Genomic DNA, 17,859 nt, shown 5'->3' on the forward strand with positions numbered 1-17,859 from the left:
CGGGGCGCTGAGAACCAGCGCGAGCCACCCCGAGAAACCAATCATCCAACCTTGAGGGCCCGGGACACGGTGGAGGTTTCCACTCAAGCCCTACCCTCTCGGCAGCCTGGGAAAGTCATAACATGACTCATCCGCGAATGCCCCCTCAGTGTTGTAAGGGAAACAGGTCAATTTAGCTCAAAGGGAATCATTTAAGATTTTAAAGGGAACTCCACCAATAATATGTAAGGGACAGAATCACTGTTTTACGGCTGATCACTGAGACGAAAGCACCAAGTCCCTGTGTGCACACAACTGATGCTGAGACTGAGCTAGTATCAGCCGGTCGTTGAGGTAGTTGGGAATGCGAACGCCCTGTTCACTCAGGGAACAAGGGCTGCCTCCGCAACTTACGTGAAGACGCGGGGTGACAGGGACAGCCCGGAGGGCAGGACCTCGTACTGATATGCTTGTCCTTCGAGCGCGAACCGCAGAAATGGTCTGCGGTGCGGAAGGATCGACACATGGAAGTACGCATCCTTCAGGTCGATTGCTGCAAACCAATCTCGGGGACGGATGCACCCGAAGATGCGTTTCTACGTCAACATCTTAAACGGTAACTGGCGAAGGGCCCGGTTCAAGACACGCAGATCCAAGATTGGTCGTTACCCACCGCCTTTCTAGGGTACAATGAAGTAAGGGCTGTAAAACCCTGTATTCATATCGGCTGGAGGGACCGGCTCTATCTCATCCTTCACCAGTAGGACTGCGATTTCCGCACGCAAGACAGGAGCATCGGCCGCCTTACCTGTCGTGAAGCGGATGCCACTGAACTGGGGGGGATGCTGGGCGAACTGAATCACATAGCCGAGGCTGATGGTCCGCAGAAGCCAACGAGACGGGTTGGTGTTGCGTTTATAATTTTGTTCGGTGTGTATAAATAAACTTTATTATATTTCTTTATTATATATATTAATAATATAATTCATGTGATGACAAAGCTAAATTTTCACATCATTCTAATGTGCTGATTTTAAGCTCAGGAAACATTTCTTATGATCAATGTTGAAAACAGTTGTAGTGCTAATTTTGGTTGAAAAAATAGATACATTTTTTTCAGAATTCTTTAATGAATAGAAAGTTCAAAAGAACAGCATTTATTTGAAATAGAAACCTTACTGTACATGGCAGATGGCAGACGGCGTGTATGGCGTCGTGTTGGTGAGCGGTTTGCTGATGTCATCGTTGTGGATTGAGTGGCCCATGGTGGCGGTGGGGTTATGGTATGGGCAGGCGTATGTTATGGACAACGAACACAGGTGCTGAGAGAAATAGGCCTTTTGTGTACATAGAAAAAGTCTTAGATCTTTGAGTTCAGCTCATGAAAAATGGGGGCAAAAACAAAAGTGTTGCGTTTATAATTTTGTTCGGTGTGTATAAATAAACTTTATTATATTTCTTTATTATATATATTAATAATATAATTCCTGTGATGACAAAGCTAAATTTTCACATCATTCTAATGTGCTGATTTTAAGCTCAGGAAACATTTCTTATGATCAATGTTGAAAACAGTTGTAGTGCTAATTTTGGTTGAAAAAATAGATACATTTTTTTCAGAATTCTTTAATGAATAGAAAGTTCAAAAGAACAGCATTTATTTGAAATAGAAACCTTTTGTAGCATTATAAATATCTTCACTGCCAGTTTTGATCAATTTAACTTCCTTTTAGGTCTCTCCGGGTTCTGCGTTACTGATGCGAGTTGTGGAAGACTTCATTCATCTAATTGGAGATGCTCAAAAGCCATTCCAGAGCTTTCTGGTCGTCACCAACAACCTCAGTAAGTTCTCATAGCATCCACAAAAGTGCCACAAGTAAATGTCATGTTGTCCTGCAGTACAAACCTCTTAAAGGTACTTCCGTGAAGCATTTAATATTTGAACTTTTAAGACTCTGTCTTTCTCTGGTTCTGTCAGTAATCACCATCCAGCGAGAACCAGTTTCGGCTGTTTCCAGTGACATCAACTTCCCCATGAAGGGGAGGAGAGGAATGAAAGACTGGGCACGTTCTGCAGATGACAAGCTCTTCATCCCCAAAGAAGTCTTCACCCTGTCTTCTGATGGTGAGTGATATGGGATATCTTGTGTTAGTGCATGCACTCCGACATGTTGATTGATAGTGATCTTGCAGGTAATGCAAGTTTGATTGCAGCTTGCAACATTTTCTAATCTTGCCACTGTTTTACTGTTTATCCAAGAAAGAGGCAGAGTGCTAGTTATGTGATATGTACAATGTGTAAATATAAACTTTTGGTTGGGTTGTGTTTTCAATTATCATGTTGTTTTCGTGGTAACAGTATGTGAGTTGCATTGCATCTCTGTGTGCAGCTCCATCATGGTTATTAATGAGATCCTTTGGAATCAGCAGTGAGTCTAACTGTCTCATCAGGGTTCTGCTGCTTAATGTGAACTGCTCCGGTGTCCTAGCATGTTATATGACTCTCTTGCCTGTCACATTTGACATTCTTTAACATCTTTCTCATGACTCTCCTGATTTTATTTTTTTTTGTCAGCCCTCCTGGAACAAGTACACACTGCCAAGTTTTGAGCGTTGCAGCTGCATTTAAATGTGGGAATGAGTCACCTAAATCAGTGATGCTCAACAGACTTTTCATTGGACATCTAGCAGTGACCATACACAGTTTCAAAATTGTTTGAATTGTTAAATTGAGTTTTGATGATTTCATGCTCTTGGCAGCCAACAATTCACTGCACAGAATGCATTGTGGTTAGCACAGACTATGTTCTTATTGATTGCACCCATATTTATGTAACCTGGATTATATTGTCTTTTACCTTGTGTAGTTTTGTTTGTGGTTTTTGAGGATAATTTTTCTCCCATCTCATAATTTTTTCTGTAACCATGTCAGCTTCTGTATTAATAAGACCTGTAAAATGTTTTATGTTATGTTATGATTTGAGAAAATTCTCTAGCACCACTGTCTTTAGATTTTATTGCTGATTTGCCTCGTTCAAGAGGATAGGACCTGTAATTATATGCCCATGTATTGATCAGACGAACTCCCATTCTGCGATAAATAACCAAACTCTGTGTGTACAATACTGAGCAGCATTAAACTGCCATCATGACAGACACTCAGTCCTCAGACTCAGACTTCGAAAGATATTCTGCCTGAGAGAATGAAAACACAGGATGTGGGCATGGAAGAGCTGGTTTGAAGGCTGAAGAGAGTGCTGAATGACATGAGAAAGAAACAAACGGACATCAAAGAAATGACCATTATTGCTAGTGTCTCGTTGAGTGTCTCAACAACTTCAGGCTAAACCATTACAGACCTGCCTGCCCGTGGAGGACCACCCAGCAGGAAATAACAAACACTTCCTGTCTCGACATGCTCCCCATTCTGCCAACTGCCAGCGGAGATAAGATGGCTCCCTGGGCTGAGCTTTGTCCAGAACGGTTTTCTATTGAAAGAAGGAAAGGTTCATCAGGGCCCTTTCTCAAAATAGCATTGTTGAAGTGATAGCTCAGAGAATAGAGGGAAGATAGAAGTTAGGCTCCATTCAAATCAGACCAACAGGGCTTGTTGTGTGATTGTCATCCATTAACTCATAGTTTAAGATGCAGGCAGAAGCGCTGTGGAGCTGATTGGCATTTGATTTGCTGAGTCTGATAGAACTGCAGTATTGCTGGATGAGTCGTGTCATTTTGTCCTGTGACATCCCCATTCTCAGTGAAGGGACGATACACGCCTCCTTTTATTCATCCTTTGACAGCAAACCGAGCTAGAAGAGTCTGTTTTGTTGGTTTTTCGAGATTTGGGGCATTGAATTATCTGTGAAACTGGCTAATTTGAATCATTTTTTAGTGCATGATGGTCCAAAATAGCACTGCCATTAAACTTAATGTGTCTGTCTGAGGGGATCTTTTAATGACAAAAAAAGTTGTTGCTTTTTCTTCACTGTGGTAAAGTAAAGACAAAACAAATTATAAAAATATCATCAGGTAATATTTTTTTTTAAAATACTGTGTATATGTATTATATGTATCTATGCTAGCTAGCATAGTTTCTGCCCACTATTAATGTTAGATGTGTAAGCATCAGTGCTTATAAAATATAAACGGTTAAAAATCAAATTTGAAAGATAAAAATTAGATCAAAAAGAGAAATGTTGCCTAATATAATAAAATAATTTTAAGTTGAAGTACTAACATTATTAAAACTAATAAAATAGATGAAAAGATCAAATATAAAGAAATACAAATATATTTAAAAACTAATAAAATGTGACAGTCACATAGCACAATTAATAAAACTTAAACTAAAATTAAAATTAAACTGAAAATTTAAAAATTCAAAATTAAATTTAAAATTCTATAATATTATGTAAATTATATTAAAATAACACAGAAACAAACATTAAGACAAACAAAGTGTTTAGATTTATTTATAAAGTCCTTTTAAAAAAACTTTTACAAATTATGAATATATAATAATTATATATAAATATTAGCAACCTTAAAAATGGCATAATAGGGGCACTTAAAAAAAAAAACTGTTAAACATATTTAATAAATGTTCTAAGGTTCTAAACCATAAATTTGGAGAGATTCAAATATGCTAATGAGATCACGTCATCCACTGGTACTCCGTTACAAGTGTATTCTTTTGCATCAGACAGTATGCATATTGTGTTCTGAGATTTTAACAAGCTCTATTCAAGCTAAATTATTAAAACGTACATTGCATAATGTCAGTGAAAATTGCAACAGTGATTCAGCCATGCTTGGCTGAGTTTCTCTTCATGAAATTTGCAGTAAAATCAGAGCCTCTGAAGTGCCTTAGAACAGGTCTAAATGCTCATATAAACTTTGAATAGCTGTGAGGACTTCCAGTGCAGCATGAGAACAATAGAGCAATGAAATGTGGACTTTAGGCCCGTTACATCACCTATTACTGTATCACTTTCACTTTGTGTCCAAAGCATGTCCTCCATAAGTGAAATATGATGGCATTTACTCAGGGACGAGTCTCTCTGTGCCTACATCGTTTCGAGGAGAAGAAGAATTGGATGAGAGTGTGGAGGGATGGAGAAGAAAGAGGTCCTTGATAAATAGTGTCTCAGAAAAGAACAGATGATGAGGTTCATGTGGAGGCAAGGCACTCGTGCAAGGCACCAAATGATATGAAAAGCACCGAGATGTGTGCTGCTGAAACAGGGCTACAGAGCCAGTGGGGAGAAATGGACAGATGGCCTGGGAACATAATCGGTGGTCATATCTCTATGAATCCCCTCCTTTTGGTGTCTTTTAAATGTCAGGCTTTGTACTGACTCTCACTAAGAGTTTTCTTAAATACCCTTCCTTTATATTGTGCTTTGTGTTTTTGGTTCCTTCAACTGGAGCTGCATATATTGTGATCATAAAATGGTTGTGATGTATGTTTAAAACACATCCTCAGATGTTTTAAGTTTTTTCATCCTTTTTAAAGATTTTCCTTTCTTTTGATAGTTCGATTCATTTGATGGAGTTTTGATCTGGGACATTCAGGACGTTTCAAGTATTAAGTTTTGACACTGTGACCCTTTATATCCTGTAGAATCAGATGACACACCGTATTTCGTCATTGGAGCCATTCTGTACCGCACCCTCGGCCTCATAATGCCCCCACCAAAGTAAGTCCAGTCTTTGAGAGTGTGTGTGAATGCATGTGTTTGTGTGTATTAATACGTTTTTGAAAGCTGTTTTAAGGACACTCATTCTGTTACTCTGCATATGATTGACACCAGCTGGCAGAGACAATGGACAATTATCAAAATCGAAATTGGTCCAAAGAATAAAAGTGGAACAATCATTAAGCCTGTTTTAATCTGTCTAGAAATTAGCTTATTTGACTAAGATGCTTATTTGAAGGTCTTGACCATACCCTTTACATTCTGATGGGAGGTCAACAGTTCATATGACTTCATACAGGATTAAACATGGTTAATCCGGTAAAGTTTGCCACCTTTTGTAGGCTCATTGTGCTCCCACACTGTCTTCTGTTCTAGTTTTACAACAGCAGCCTAAAATGGACATACAGTGCTGTCTATTCCTAGAATACCTCCTATTCCTGCACTACCTGTTAATCCCATGATCCTTACCATGGATATTCTGATGCTGTGTCAAGGGATGTGGCTTGACACAAATTTATTATTTTTTTTTTACATGTAATAATGTATTTATTTATTCAAATTAATACTCAAATGTAAGGGGAAAAAAGGGGGCAAGTGTGAGGCTACATTTTCAGATATTCTGGTTAACTGTGTTGCCTTTGCCCTCAGTGTAGCCACTACTGAGAGCCTGTCTGTATTGAGAGAGAGGAGATAAGTGTAATTAGGCTGATTGGCAGTGGCAGCTCGTGGGTTTTAAAATAGAGGAGGCACACTAATTGTATTGGTCTGGGATCCCTGCCAATTATTATTATTATTATTATTTTTATTATTATTATTATTTTTATTATTATTATTATTTGCTTAACCACTTTAAAATGGCTTTTTTTGTTGCTTTTAGTCAGAAAACGTAAAGAAAACGACATACATACAGCAAGATAATATAATTTCATGAATACTCGATGGTGATTGGCTGATTATTTTTACCAACGGAGGCACGAGAGCTCAGCTCTCCCCCGGCCTCCCCCTACCCTTCTCTATCATTAGCGGTTGTAATTACATCAGCAGATTCGGCACATTCGCGATAGAAAAGTGTCGCTTTCCAACAACATTAACATGAAAATGTTTGTAACACAAAAAATACACATTCTGAGACATGAGCTGAAATGAATTGTTAATTTTATTAACATTAAATCGTCCTCCTCCCATTTTCACCTCAAAATTATGAGGAAGCTGTGCCTCCCCCGACGAGCCGCCACTGATTACTACTACTATACTACACTTTTCAATTAATTTAATTTAATCAAGTATATTTATGTTTATAATGGCTCTGGTTCGCTGCCCCAGGGGGGGCTAACCTGCCCGATTTGTTTGTGACAGAATGTAACTCCTTGTGACCCAACACCCACGGATACACACGTTTTATCTTTATCCATAACACACACACTCTCACACACACCAAAAATAGATTGATTTGCTTTACCCAGTATGGTCCAAAATAGCTCTGCCAATGGATTTAAAACACACACACACACACACAAACGGTGGCACTCAGCCATTGTATCATGCTCTGTCATGGATTACCTGCCAGAGTCGTGTGCCATTCAGAATTCAATTGAATCAAATTGGAATTGAGGTGGCATACAGTGTGCAAAACTGTATTCCGAATTTAAGGAAGTACAATTAAAATGCAATGAAATTCAAAGAAATTAACTGCTGTTAAGTGTACATTATTATTCTAACCAATATTTGAAATGCCACCCATGGAGTTTTGTATTTAATTTATTTATGTATTTTTTATTTATTATTTACTCTATTTTATTTAATAAATCAACAACAAATGTAATAAAAAAAAAATTCAAATCTCTTTTTTTGTAAATTGTTTTGGCAATATTGAACTTCGTTTAGAGAAATATGTCTAATCAGCTGAGAAAAGTGTATAAGTGTCTGTGAATAAATATGCAGAATTAGAATACATTTTAAATGTTATTGTTTTGTCACACAATTTGTCAACTAATAAATGTTCTCTGTTGTGTGACTGTGTTGAATTTATTTGAATTGCAGTTTTGAATTTCATGATTTTGTCATTTCAATTCAAATTCTAATTGAGCATTCTGTGGGCTGTGGCCAGTTCAATCATGAAGGGTGCCAGTTCTTAAATTCTGAATGTTGCCCAGCATTGATACATATTGGTAGATTTTAAATGGAGTCAGTTTTGGATCTAACTCGCTCTGTGTTTCTTCCTCCCAGAGATCCATTCGTGATCAGCTCAAAGATTCTGACAGTGACGGTACGTCCTTTACCCAAGCCCATCGAGCCCTTGGTATCAGTAGAACTTGCCCCTTTGCTCAATGTAAGTACTTTATACTTGTATTTATATTTTAACAGGCTTTAATATTAAATTCTCCAACAAAATATGCATATTACATCACAGTATATTTTTGATGTACCTTTCCTTAACTAAATCACTAGCTGAAACAGTTTTATTTTCCTGTACAATACCGTTCAAAAGTTTTTGGGTTGTTAAACTTTTTTTTTGAAAGTCTCTTCAAATGCATCAAAATGCAGTAAAAACAGTAATATTGTGAAATATTAATACAATTTAAAATAAATGTTTTCTATTTTAATATATTCTAAAATATAATTTATTCCTGTGATGGCAAAGCTGAATTTTAAGCAGCCATTACTCCAGTCTTCAGTGTCACATGATCCTTCACAAATCATTCTAAGATGCTAATTTGATGCTTAAAAACGATCAATTATCAATATTGAAAACAGTTGTGCTGCTTAATATTTTTGTAAGTTTAAAAGAACAGCATTTATTTGAATTTATTTCTATAACAATCTAAAGGTCTTTACTTTGGATACATTTTATGCATCCTTGCGAAATATAGGTATTCATTTCTTTAACAAAATAAATAAATAAAAAATCTTACAGACCCCAAACTTTTGAAGTAGGGATGCATGATATTGCCGATATCCGATATGTCAATATTTTTCAACTCATTTTGGCCGATAACCGATGCTGATACCGACATATTTTTGTTTGGAAAAAAAACACCAAGTCTCTCCTGTGCAGAGATTATAAACGTATTATTTTTAATTTTGGTTAGTTTTAAAAAAAAACTTACTTGCTTTATAATGAGAGTACACTGAAAGCTTTGAAAATAACTATATATCAACTATAAATCAATCACTGTATTTTTCCCCCTTCAGCCAGATGCAGTGGTAACCTTAACATTTTATCTGAAGATTTAACATTTGTAGATGGTCTAAAGCAAAAGAGTTGTAGAAATTCTGAAAATCTTTTAGAGATCCTTGTATTCAAGTTTCCATAATCTGTTCGGAAAAATATATCACACATTAATGAATAAATCTATATATATAAAATTATTTAATTTACAAGTGTCAAGTTTGTGATTTTTATTCTTGTAAGTAAGCTATAGCTTCTGATATTTAAATCAAAATATACTTGTACTTGTCATGAATTCAATTACTGCTTTATTTAATCAGAAACACAATCTTTGTGTTATTTGTGTATTTTACTTTCATTTTATATCAAGTAGGCCAACGGCACCCCCTAAATCAGGGGTAGGCAAGTTCGGTACTACAGAGCCGCTGTCCTGCAGAGTTTAGCTCCAACCCTGAAAAAAAAACTCACCTGTCTATAGCCTTAGTAATCCTGAGACATTGATTAGCTTATTCAGGTGTGTTTGATTAGGGTTGGCGCTAAACTCTGCAGGACAGCGGCTCTCTTGCCCCAACTTGCCTGCCCCTGCCCTAAATGAATAAACAGGCCTCGCCGAAGGGGCATTAGGACCCGGGGAAGGCTGTTTCTGCTGCTGCACGCGCTGGTAACTGTTTACTCTATCGCACACCAGACGCGTCATTCTGTACTTGCGTTCTCTAATTAAATGCTATGATCCAAAACAGTGAATCTAATCATCATTCAGGCAAAAGTTTGCTTCAAGAATGACAACACTGCTGACGTGATCTTATCGCTAGCACATCCTAAGTACATGCAAGTAATTCGTCTTATTGGCAAGGCATATCAGCATACTTTTTCTCATTGGGCCAATGCCTACATTTTAAGCCATTATCGGCAGATTCTGATAACGTTCCGATAATATCGTGCTTTGATCGGTTGTGTATATATGCAGAATAGAGGAATATTTTCGTATATTTTCAGAATTTTCATATCATATTTTCAGAAATTAAATTTTTTGTCTAAACTAACCCTTCAGAATTGAGGTTACATGCGTTCACCATAATCTCTGTCTTCTTATATATTCTTATATTTCCCCTTTTGGTTCTAACTGTACCACTAGTTATGACCGATAACCAATGCACATTCACTCATGGTGACAAATTGCCTGAGATGTAGTGAGCACAGACTTCTAGCACAGTGAGTCTATTTGAACAACATAATCAGACACGAAATACAGTTCTGTTAGAATGACCCTCTATTAATAATCTGTTATGAATAGAACATCTTTAATCCCTAAATACACAGGACATAAAGTACTGCACATAAAGGCTCTCAATATTTTATGTGGGAAAAAAAGTTAATAAAAATATACCCTCAAGGATCTATGCAAAATGTGCGAAACCTGCAGATTGGATTGTACATCAGTGCAGAAATCAGCTGCGTCGAGAACACTGCCATTGTGATGTTCCCCTAGTCGTCATGGCAACCTTTACCTGCTATCTCCTCCGTAGAGGCGTGAGTTTTGGAAATGCAGGAGTGGATGTGATTCATCAATGTTTTCTATGCACACGTCCCCCGCCGTACTTAGGTCGTGCCCCGCTCAGCCGTAGTCCTGGGTGAGTCCCATCTGTGTATGAAAGACCTTGGCAGGGGTCAGTGTCCAGACTGTCCAGCGGAGCCCCGGCCGTAGATGTTTGGGACACGGAGGGGGGCATCTAAGGCTGTGTGTTGGGACTTGTCCTCTCTGTGTGGACAGCTGCTTGAAAACATCCTGCATGAGCCATCCTGAACCCCAGAGGCTGCTGGGAATGGAGGCAGTGCACTCCAGCTGTGTCATTGGCTGGCGATCCTCCCCATTCATCAGTCTTAATACGGGCGTACTGGCATCTACACCGGTTATTGATCACTGATGTGATGTTCAAAGCATCCGGCTGTCAGTTATTTGAGTGTCAAATTGAAATTATGTATTCAATTGCATGTTTTGTTGGTTTTGTTTACCACCTGCAATGACAAAACGGCTCCGGTCATTTGTTCTCATTATAAATGAGAGTACCAAAACCATCTATCTGTGGTGCTGATAAGTACATTCGAGCCAATCGAATGGCATGAGTCCATACTGGACACTTAAAACTGGCCTTAGCAAACATATCACAATGATCAAACATCTGCGTGAGTGTTTCTGGGCTGATCCGACTGTTATTCTGTCCAGAAAACCACTCTCAGGCCATTGTGGAGCAGACTGTGTCAACCATCTGTCATTCAAACACTTACTCTGTCAAAATGTGACTCAGTCATTTGATCCAATCCAGTATGTGCCATTGTTTAACCACTTGGGGGCAATGACATGTTTAAAAATCCTGTATAGTGTCTGTATCGCGCTGAATCCATTTTCATTGGAAGTATACCACCTCACTGAGACTATATAACAAGATATAATTTCCCTCTGATTCTGGCAGCCCTAGTGGGAGTCTGTTAGACTCCTGAAGGTCGGAGGTGATTATTGTTCAGGTCATAAGATCCCATGTGGGATTCCTCCTCCTAAAAAGACATAATAGGCATAACTTGAGCTGAGACAGATTAGTCAATTACACCAGTTGATTCGCTGATGAATCAATAATGAGCTGTTCATCCAGCCATGCACCACTGAACCCTGATTAGAGCCTCACACTGGGCATACAGTGAGGGCATCATCCCAGACTCTCACGAATCAAAAGAATCAAGAATAAGTTGGTGTTTTTTTTTTTTAATGATTCAGCTAGAGTCTTCACTGGGCTCAAGAGAGCCCTGTTTTCCATTCTGCCTCTCTCTCTCTCTCTCTCTCTATATATATATATATATATACATATTGGAGATCAAAATGAGAGAATAATCTAGAAATACTTGTTTTCTTTCCGAAATATTGTTAATCTTCATCGCTCAAAATTTGAAGGAATATTAGCTGTAGGTATACCACTGTTATACTAACATGTTTGACAAAATAACCAAGACATTTATTTTGTGGAAAACACATTTACATTACATTTACATTGACATACAGTGCAACATAGTGATCAGAATTTGAGAACAGTAACCACTGTCGCACAAAAGAAGATTATAAAAAAAATGTGGGAGGGTTACAGCTTTAAAAACAAAAAAATTTTATTACACTTTAAAATAACTGTTTTGTATTTGTGTATTAGTGCTCATGAAACATTTATTATTAATGTTGACTTTTTATTTGTATTAATAATTACAATTATTAAAAATATATACTTGTTTTAATTTAATGTTTAATAATTTAAGAGTAATTTTGCATTCAGCACATACATAAAGTGGCCCCCAAAATGTGGACAAATTATTGACACTTAAAATATATGAATAGATTTATATTATATAACAAATCATTAAACCAAGTGGCAGAAATATGGTATACATTTTTCTGAAGCTAAACATTTCACAATCAGTTTGTTACGTCTCAGACTATAAAAACATATGTTTCAAATAAATGCCTAGAATTGTTTGTTTGCAGATGCTACCTGATTTGATTATGTTGTTAAATAAATCAATAGCATTCACATATGTTCTCCATCACTTCATCTCCCTTCATACGGAAACAGATGCAATGCATACAGTATTTATTGTTATTATTTTCTGCAATGCAACACTAATTGGTTTATCTTGTTTTTTAGTCATTCCTAACTTTTTCTGTTGTTCTTTCTTTCTTTCTCCTCACAGGGCACAACAGATCCTCAGTGTGTTGTCTGGGACTACGGAAACCCGTAAGTCACACATCTGCAGCCCCCCACACGCACAATGTCTGTTAGACAACTGTCACAAACATATTTTAGATCTCATATTATATTTATTCAACCCAATTGAGAGCATTTTGACATGTATTTGCAGACTCGTTAATAATCAGAAGTCCCTTTGATGAAGTCTTTGACACTGCATTAATTGAATTAATGAGCTGAAATTTGCATCATTCTTCTCACCTCATGCGTTAAAGTGAGAGCTTGGGTTTTCAAAACACAATGCCTTCAATCTCATGATCTGATTGCCTTGTGAATCGATCCCATCCAAAAACCTGTCAGCCGTCACGGCAGAATCTTTATTACCGTATTGTCTTCAAAAATCTAAACAATGTTGCTTTTCCTGAGGGATCTCTGGTTATGAAATTACGTGCCGTTTCCTGTTTCACTCCGTAGTGCCTTATGAAGTGAATGAGTATCACAAACACAATCTACAGCTAGTTGTGCTTTCAGGTTCTCAAAACTACTCCCCCTACTGGCGTAACTCGTAATAAGCATCTCTCAGTTTAGATGTACAAAGAAATGTCAAATATGTCAAACAAAAGTGTTTTTTTTTTCTTATTTTGACTGCTCATGATGACGTAATTCTGTCTGTTGATATGCTTTGGTTGCGTCTTTGTGCCTGTTTATTTAGGAGCTTTGAGAGTGCCGCATGTATTCTAGTTCACGCTCTGTTTGTATTTGCGTCGGAAAACATCTGCGCTCGGAGTCTGTTTATATCAGGGAGGAGCGATACAAAAGAGTTTTTGAAGCATCACAAATAAGGTGAGAGAGAAAAGGACAAAGAGAGACGCAAGGCAGAGAGACACGTCTACACTGAAGATGCATTCACACTGACAGCGAGTTACAGTAATTCATTGACAATGAGTGGAAGAGATTGCTGGCTAAGTTTGACCTTCGGCAACTTTGGTCACCAACTAGATGCTAAAACGTTGCGGTTTTAATCAATGAAGCTGTCTACGCTGCAAACTTTGTTGATTTTGATGGCAGCTGCGTCTGCTGTGCCGACGGAATGTACCTGTGCGTAAAGCACCTGTGGAAACGCTGGAATCTCGTGTGTCTTGCGCGCTCGACTGCGCCAGTATTTCCTTTTGTGTAACTCCCCACTGGCACAGCACACCTCACGCATCATTAATACGCACCGGGAGGTGGTCGGCACGGCAACAGGCAGACCTGACTAGACAGGAGAATGGCGGGCGGTAATTACTGAAGCAGAAAAACCCTTCTATCTGCAGGCCGTAAAGTCAATCAACGCAAAACCTGATTACCTCTCCCACCAAATTACATTCCAAATCATTCCGAGATGAATGCGCTAGTGTGATTAAAAAGCAGCGAGATATAGAGATTTTTATCGTTATTATAAACCCAAACATGGTAAAAAATCACTCCTAAAGCCCATCCAGTGGATTGAAGCAACATTCATTGCCCTTTATTCATTATCAGATGCTTGAAGGAGGAGATTGATGCTGTACTGTAAAGAAGAGAAAATTACATGCTTTGGACTTCATAGGTGTATTTTTTTATTTATTTTATGTTTTATTTTTTTTGTCTTTTAATGTAGATCTGTTTGTTCTTTTTTTCATCATCAAGCAAATTATTTGTTAATTTAAACAATTCCCAACATTAGACTTTTCAAGATTACGATCATCTTTCTCTCGCCTCCTCTTTTATTGTTGTTTCCTGTTCCACAATAGAACGATGTCTAATTGCTTTCAGCTCACTGTAGTTATTGCACTTTGCCTGTGCATAATCAAGTAAAAATTGTGCAATCTTCTTTTTTCAGTGAATTCATTTATTCAAAGCCACCATCACTCTCTGACGCAGGTTTAATTTCCATGATTTGCTGAAGTGTGTCAGCAGAGAATTGTTCTTAATATTTGCATGTCTTTACATGCACTTTGCCCCTCATGTTCTGTTGAGATTGATTATACGGGTTTTATGTTCAGGGTCCCAGAGAATATGTGTGAAAATAATAATAGCAATTTCAAAATTATTTTCCTTTATTTTTTATTTTTTGGAAAGTTTTTGGCATAATGAAATCCAATTAGTCAAACAATTATTTTACCTTAAAGTAGACATGCATTTGTTCAAAAGTTTTGGGTCAGTAATTTAAAATAAATGCTGTTCTTTTGAGTTTTCTGTTCTTCAAAGAATCCTGTAAAAATGTATCACTTTTTCTACAAAAATATTAAGCAGCACAACTGCTTTCCACATTGATATAATATGTATATCAAGCACCAAATCAGCATATTATAGTGATTTCTGAAGGATTGTGTGACACTGATGACTGGAGTAATGGAAAATTCAGCTTTGGCATCACAGGAATAAATTACATGTTCAATATTCAAATAAAAAACAGCTATTTAAAATTATAATAATATTTCAGAATTAGACCGTTTCAGTATTTTTGATCAAATGATTGCAGTCTTGGTGAGCATAAGAGACTTCTTTCATTAAAAAAATAAAAAAATCATGGTGACTTTACAACTAGTTTTGATGATAAGCTTATTACCTTTATGCATTCACAAAAGTTTTTTTAGGGTAAGTCTTATAAAACAACTCAGAGAGCCTGGAGAACTTACAGAGAGAGAAAAAAAATCCTAAGTCTGCATGAACGTTGCACTGTGCATGGCTTGTAATCATAAATTATCTTTTATGTACAGAATTACCTTACCAGAGTTTCCTTTTTAATGTTTTATTTTCTTTCTTTCAAAGCTCACAACTGCCTGGGCTTTACTCTTGCACAATTACATTAAATCACATTTAATCCCTCCAACCAAATCTAAACATCCATGGGGCCATTTTAATCATGGTTGGCAAAAAAAAAAAAAAAAAAACACATTGCACTAAGCTTTTGATTATGATAACATAATGGATGTAACTATATGAATGTGCGCACAGTGGCTAAGTAATGCTTTCACAGAAGTGTGGTCGTGCAGCTGTGACATGTGTGAATGCATGCAAAGGGCTATCAGAATCAGTCCACGCTGTATTCATTACCACTTAATTTGTTTTGAGTGAATCTGTGTGGAATTTGTTTACATGTGGAGGATCAGACTGCATGCAGTTAGGACATGTGCTGCTGATGTTTGTGAATAGAGCGTGTTGATGTTACAGGGGCTTATGGGTATTGATGTTGTTCATAAATGGTCCTTGCTCATTTGCCTAGAGGGGCAAACATGGTTTTTATTAGCTCTGGTTGGTTGACTGACACCTGTAAGCAGTTACAGGAAAGTGGCTACAGATTATATGGGCTTTTCAAGAGCGTACATTTAGAGTTGGAAAGATTTCTTTAATGGTGTTGAAAGAAATATCCTATGATCATCAAGGCTGAATTTATTTGATCAAAATGCAGTAACAACAGTAATATTGTGAAAAATTATTACAATTTAAAATAGCTATTTTAACTGACCGCGGCTGAACAACAGTCACTGATAATCAGCAGGATTTAGATTTCATTTATCACGTGAGGTTAGTGAGTCGAGCTGACTGACAAGAAGAGTGAGGTGAGAAAGACAAAATATCAATAACTACCGTTTGATTTTACATGATCTTGCATTCCTGGCAGGGTGACAGAAATTAAGAAATTACTGTCATTATAACCAAATATTAAGCTATCCAAAGAAAAATTTCAACTTTTTTTTCCTTAATGATGAAATTATAATTTTCTAATATGGTACTTAGAGGGCATAAAAGAAAAGAATAATGTACGGTCATCATCACAGACAGGTCTTGTATCTTCCTGAAGGGGTTTATTTTGTGATAATGAGTAACTGAATGTACTTTATCCCACATTTTACTTAATACACTCCGTTCCAAGCGTATAAATAAATGTAACTGAAATATTAAAGTTAAAATTACTGTATTGTGTGAGAATAAAGAAACTGTAGAGAGCAATGAGAAACGTTGTAGTGTAGGAATTTGGTTGCCATGGACAAAGGTCAAATGTACAGTTTACAGGTCACTGCACTAGATATTTGATAGCAGAATGTTAATATTAACCATTCAGAATCCACAGATTCCAGAGAGATGTGTAATAAAATAGGCTGACATGTTAACAAACTCAAACACATTTTCACACCAAGTTTTTCCTCTCTCAATTGCCTTTCACTGTCCATATTCTCTCTGTCTCTAAATTACCCTTCTTACTGTTTTGCTTCCTGACCTTCGTTTGAAGTGGAACTGATCTCTGCATGCTTTCTTTCATCTTAATGCCACCTTTCCTTCCAGCTGCCTTGCCTCCCCCTGATCTCCCTCCCTCGGCTCTCCTTTCCTCCATTTCTCTTCCCTGTGGCCTTGAAGTTCTTCTTCACTTTGTGGCAATTTTGCCTTTATTTGCCGTGTTCCCCATCCTGTTTCATCTGTTGAATCAGTCTGGTCCACTCTCTTTTTATATCGCTGTTCCTCTTTGTTGTTCTTTCTTTCTCTCTCTTTCTTCCAGTCCCTCTTTCTCTCTGTCTCTCTCTTTATCAGCTGTGCTGCTTGTTAATTGCCAGCAGGTTATGGTGCCATTTTCAGTGCTGTAGAAAGCCTTTGGTTGCTCCCCATGAAAAGGACAGAGCTTTTAACTCTTCACATGAGATGAGGAGCATGTGTCCCCAAACACACACACACACACACACACACACACAAATTTGAAAAAAATGTCTTGTGCTTACTCAGGGTGCATTTATTTGATTAAAACCCATTGTATTCTGAAACATCATTACTGTTTTAAATACAATTTTAACATTAAATATATTATATAAAATATATTTTTACATGTAAATTATTTCTGTGATGTAAAGCTGAATTTTTAGCATCATTACTTCAGTCTTCACTGTCACATGATCCTTCAGAAATCATTGTAATTGTTACGGTGCGACAGAGACGTGAAGCGAGCAGATCCATTTGCAAAGCTTTATTTAAAGACGTGGTCAAAACAGGCGAGGTTCAGACAATGGCAAAGAGGTATATTGAGAGCAAGACACAAGAGTAGTCCAGTGAACGGGCGTAGTCGATCTCCGGCGAACAATGTCCAAACAGGGTGTAATGTTTGATTACTTAATTTTAGGGAATTAATTATTATTAATTCAGTCAGGGTTTGAAAGGACTCGAATCTGAAAATTCGAAGTCAACATGATTAGAACTGATTTCAAATTTTAATGGTTTACACCTTATCAACGGTCGTCCAGCGAGACGTTAATGTTCATGTATCTTAACCATCTGA

At 37.3% G+C, this 17,859-nt stretch overlaps 1 protein-coding gene across 1 annotated transcript in view; it reads left to right on the forward strand.

Annotated features, from left to right (window-relative positions):
* LOC107712761 (adhesion G protein-coupled receptor B2-like) overlaps nucleotides 1-17,859 on the forward strand; it is a 135,432-nt gene that overhangs the window by 12,361 nt on the left and 105,212 nt on the right. The window contains exons 2-6 of the mRNA XM_016518099.1: nucleotides 1,713-1,821; nucleotides 1,958-2,104; nucleotides 5,603-5,678; nucleotides 7,905-8,007; nucleotides 12,577-12,620. Of these exons, the coding sequence (XP_016373585.1) occupies nucleotides 1,713-1,821; nucleotides 1,958-2,104; nucleotides 5,603-5,678; nucleotides 7,905-8,007; nucleotides 12,577-12,620 (479 nt within the window). The remainder of the gene's footprint in view (nucleotides 1-1,712; nucleotides 1,822-1,957; nucleotides 2,105-5,602; nucleotides 5,679-7,904; nucleotides 8,008-12,576; nucleotides 12,621-17,859) is intronic.

This window comes from Sinocyclocheilus rhinocerous, unplaced genomic scaffold (genome assembly GCF_001515625.1).
Source record: "Sinocyclocheilus rhinocerous isolate Xijiao unplaced genomic scaffold, SAMN03320098_v1.1 scaffold1590, whole genome shotgun sequence".
Lineage (NCBI taxonomy): Eukaryota > Metazoa > Chordata > Actinopteri > Cypriniformes > Cyprinidae > Sinocyclocheilus > Sinocyclocheilus rhinocerous.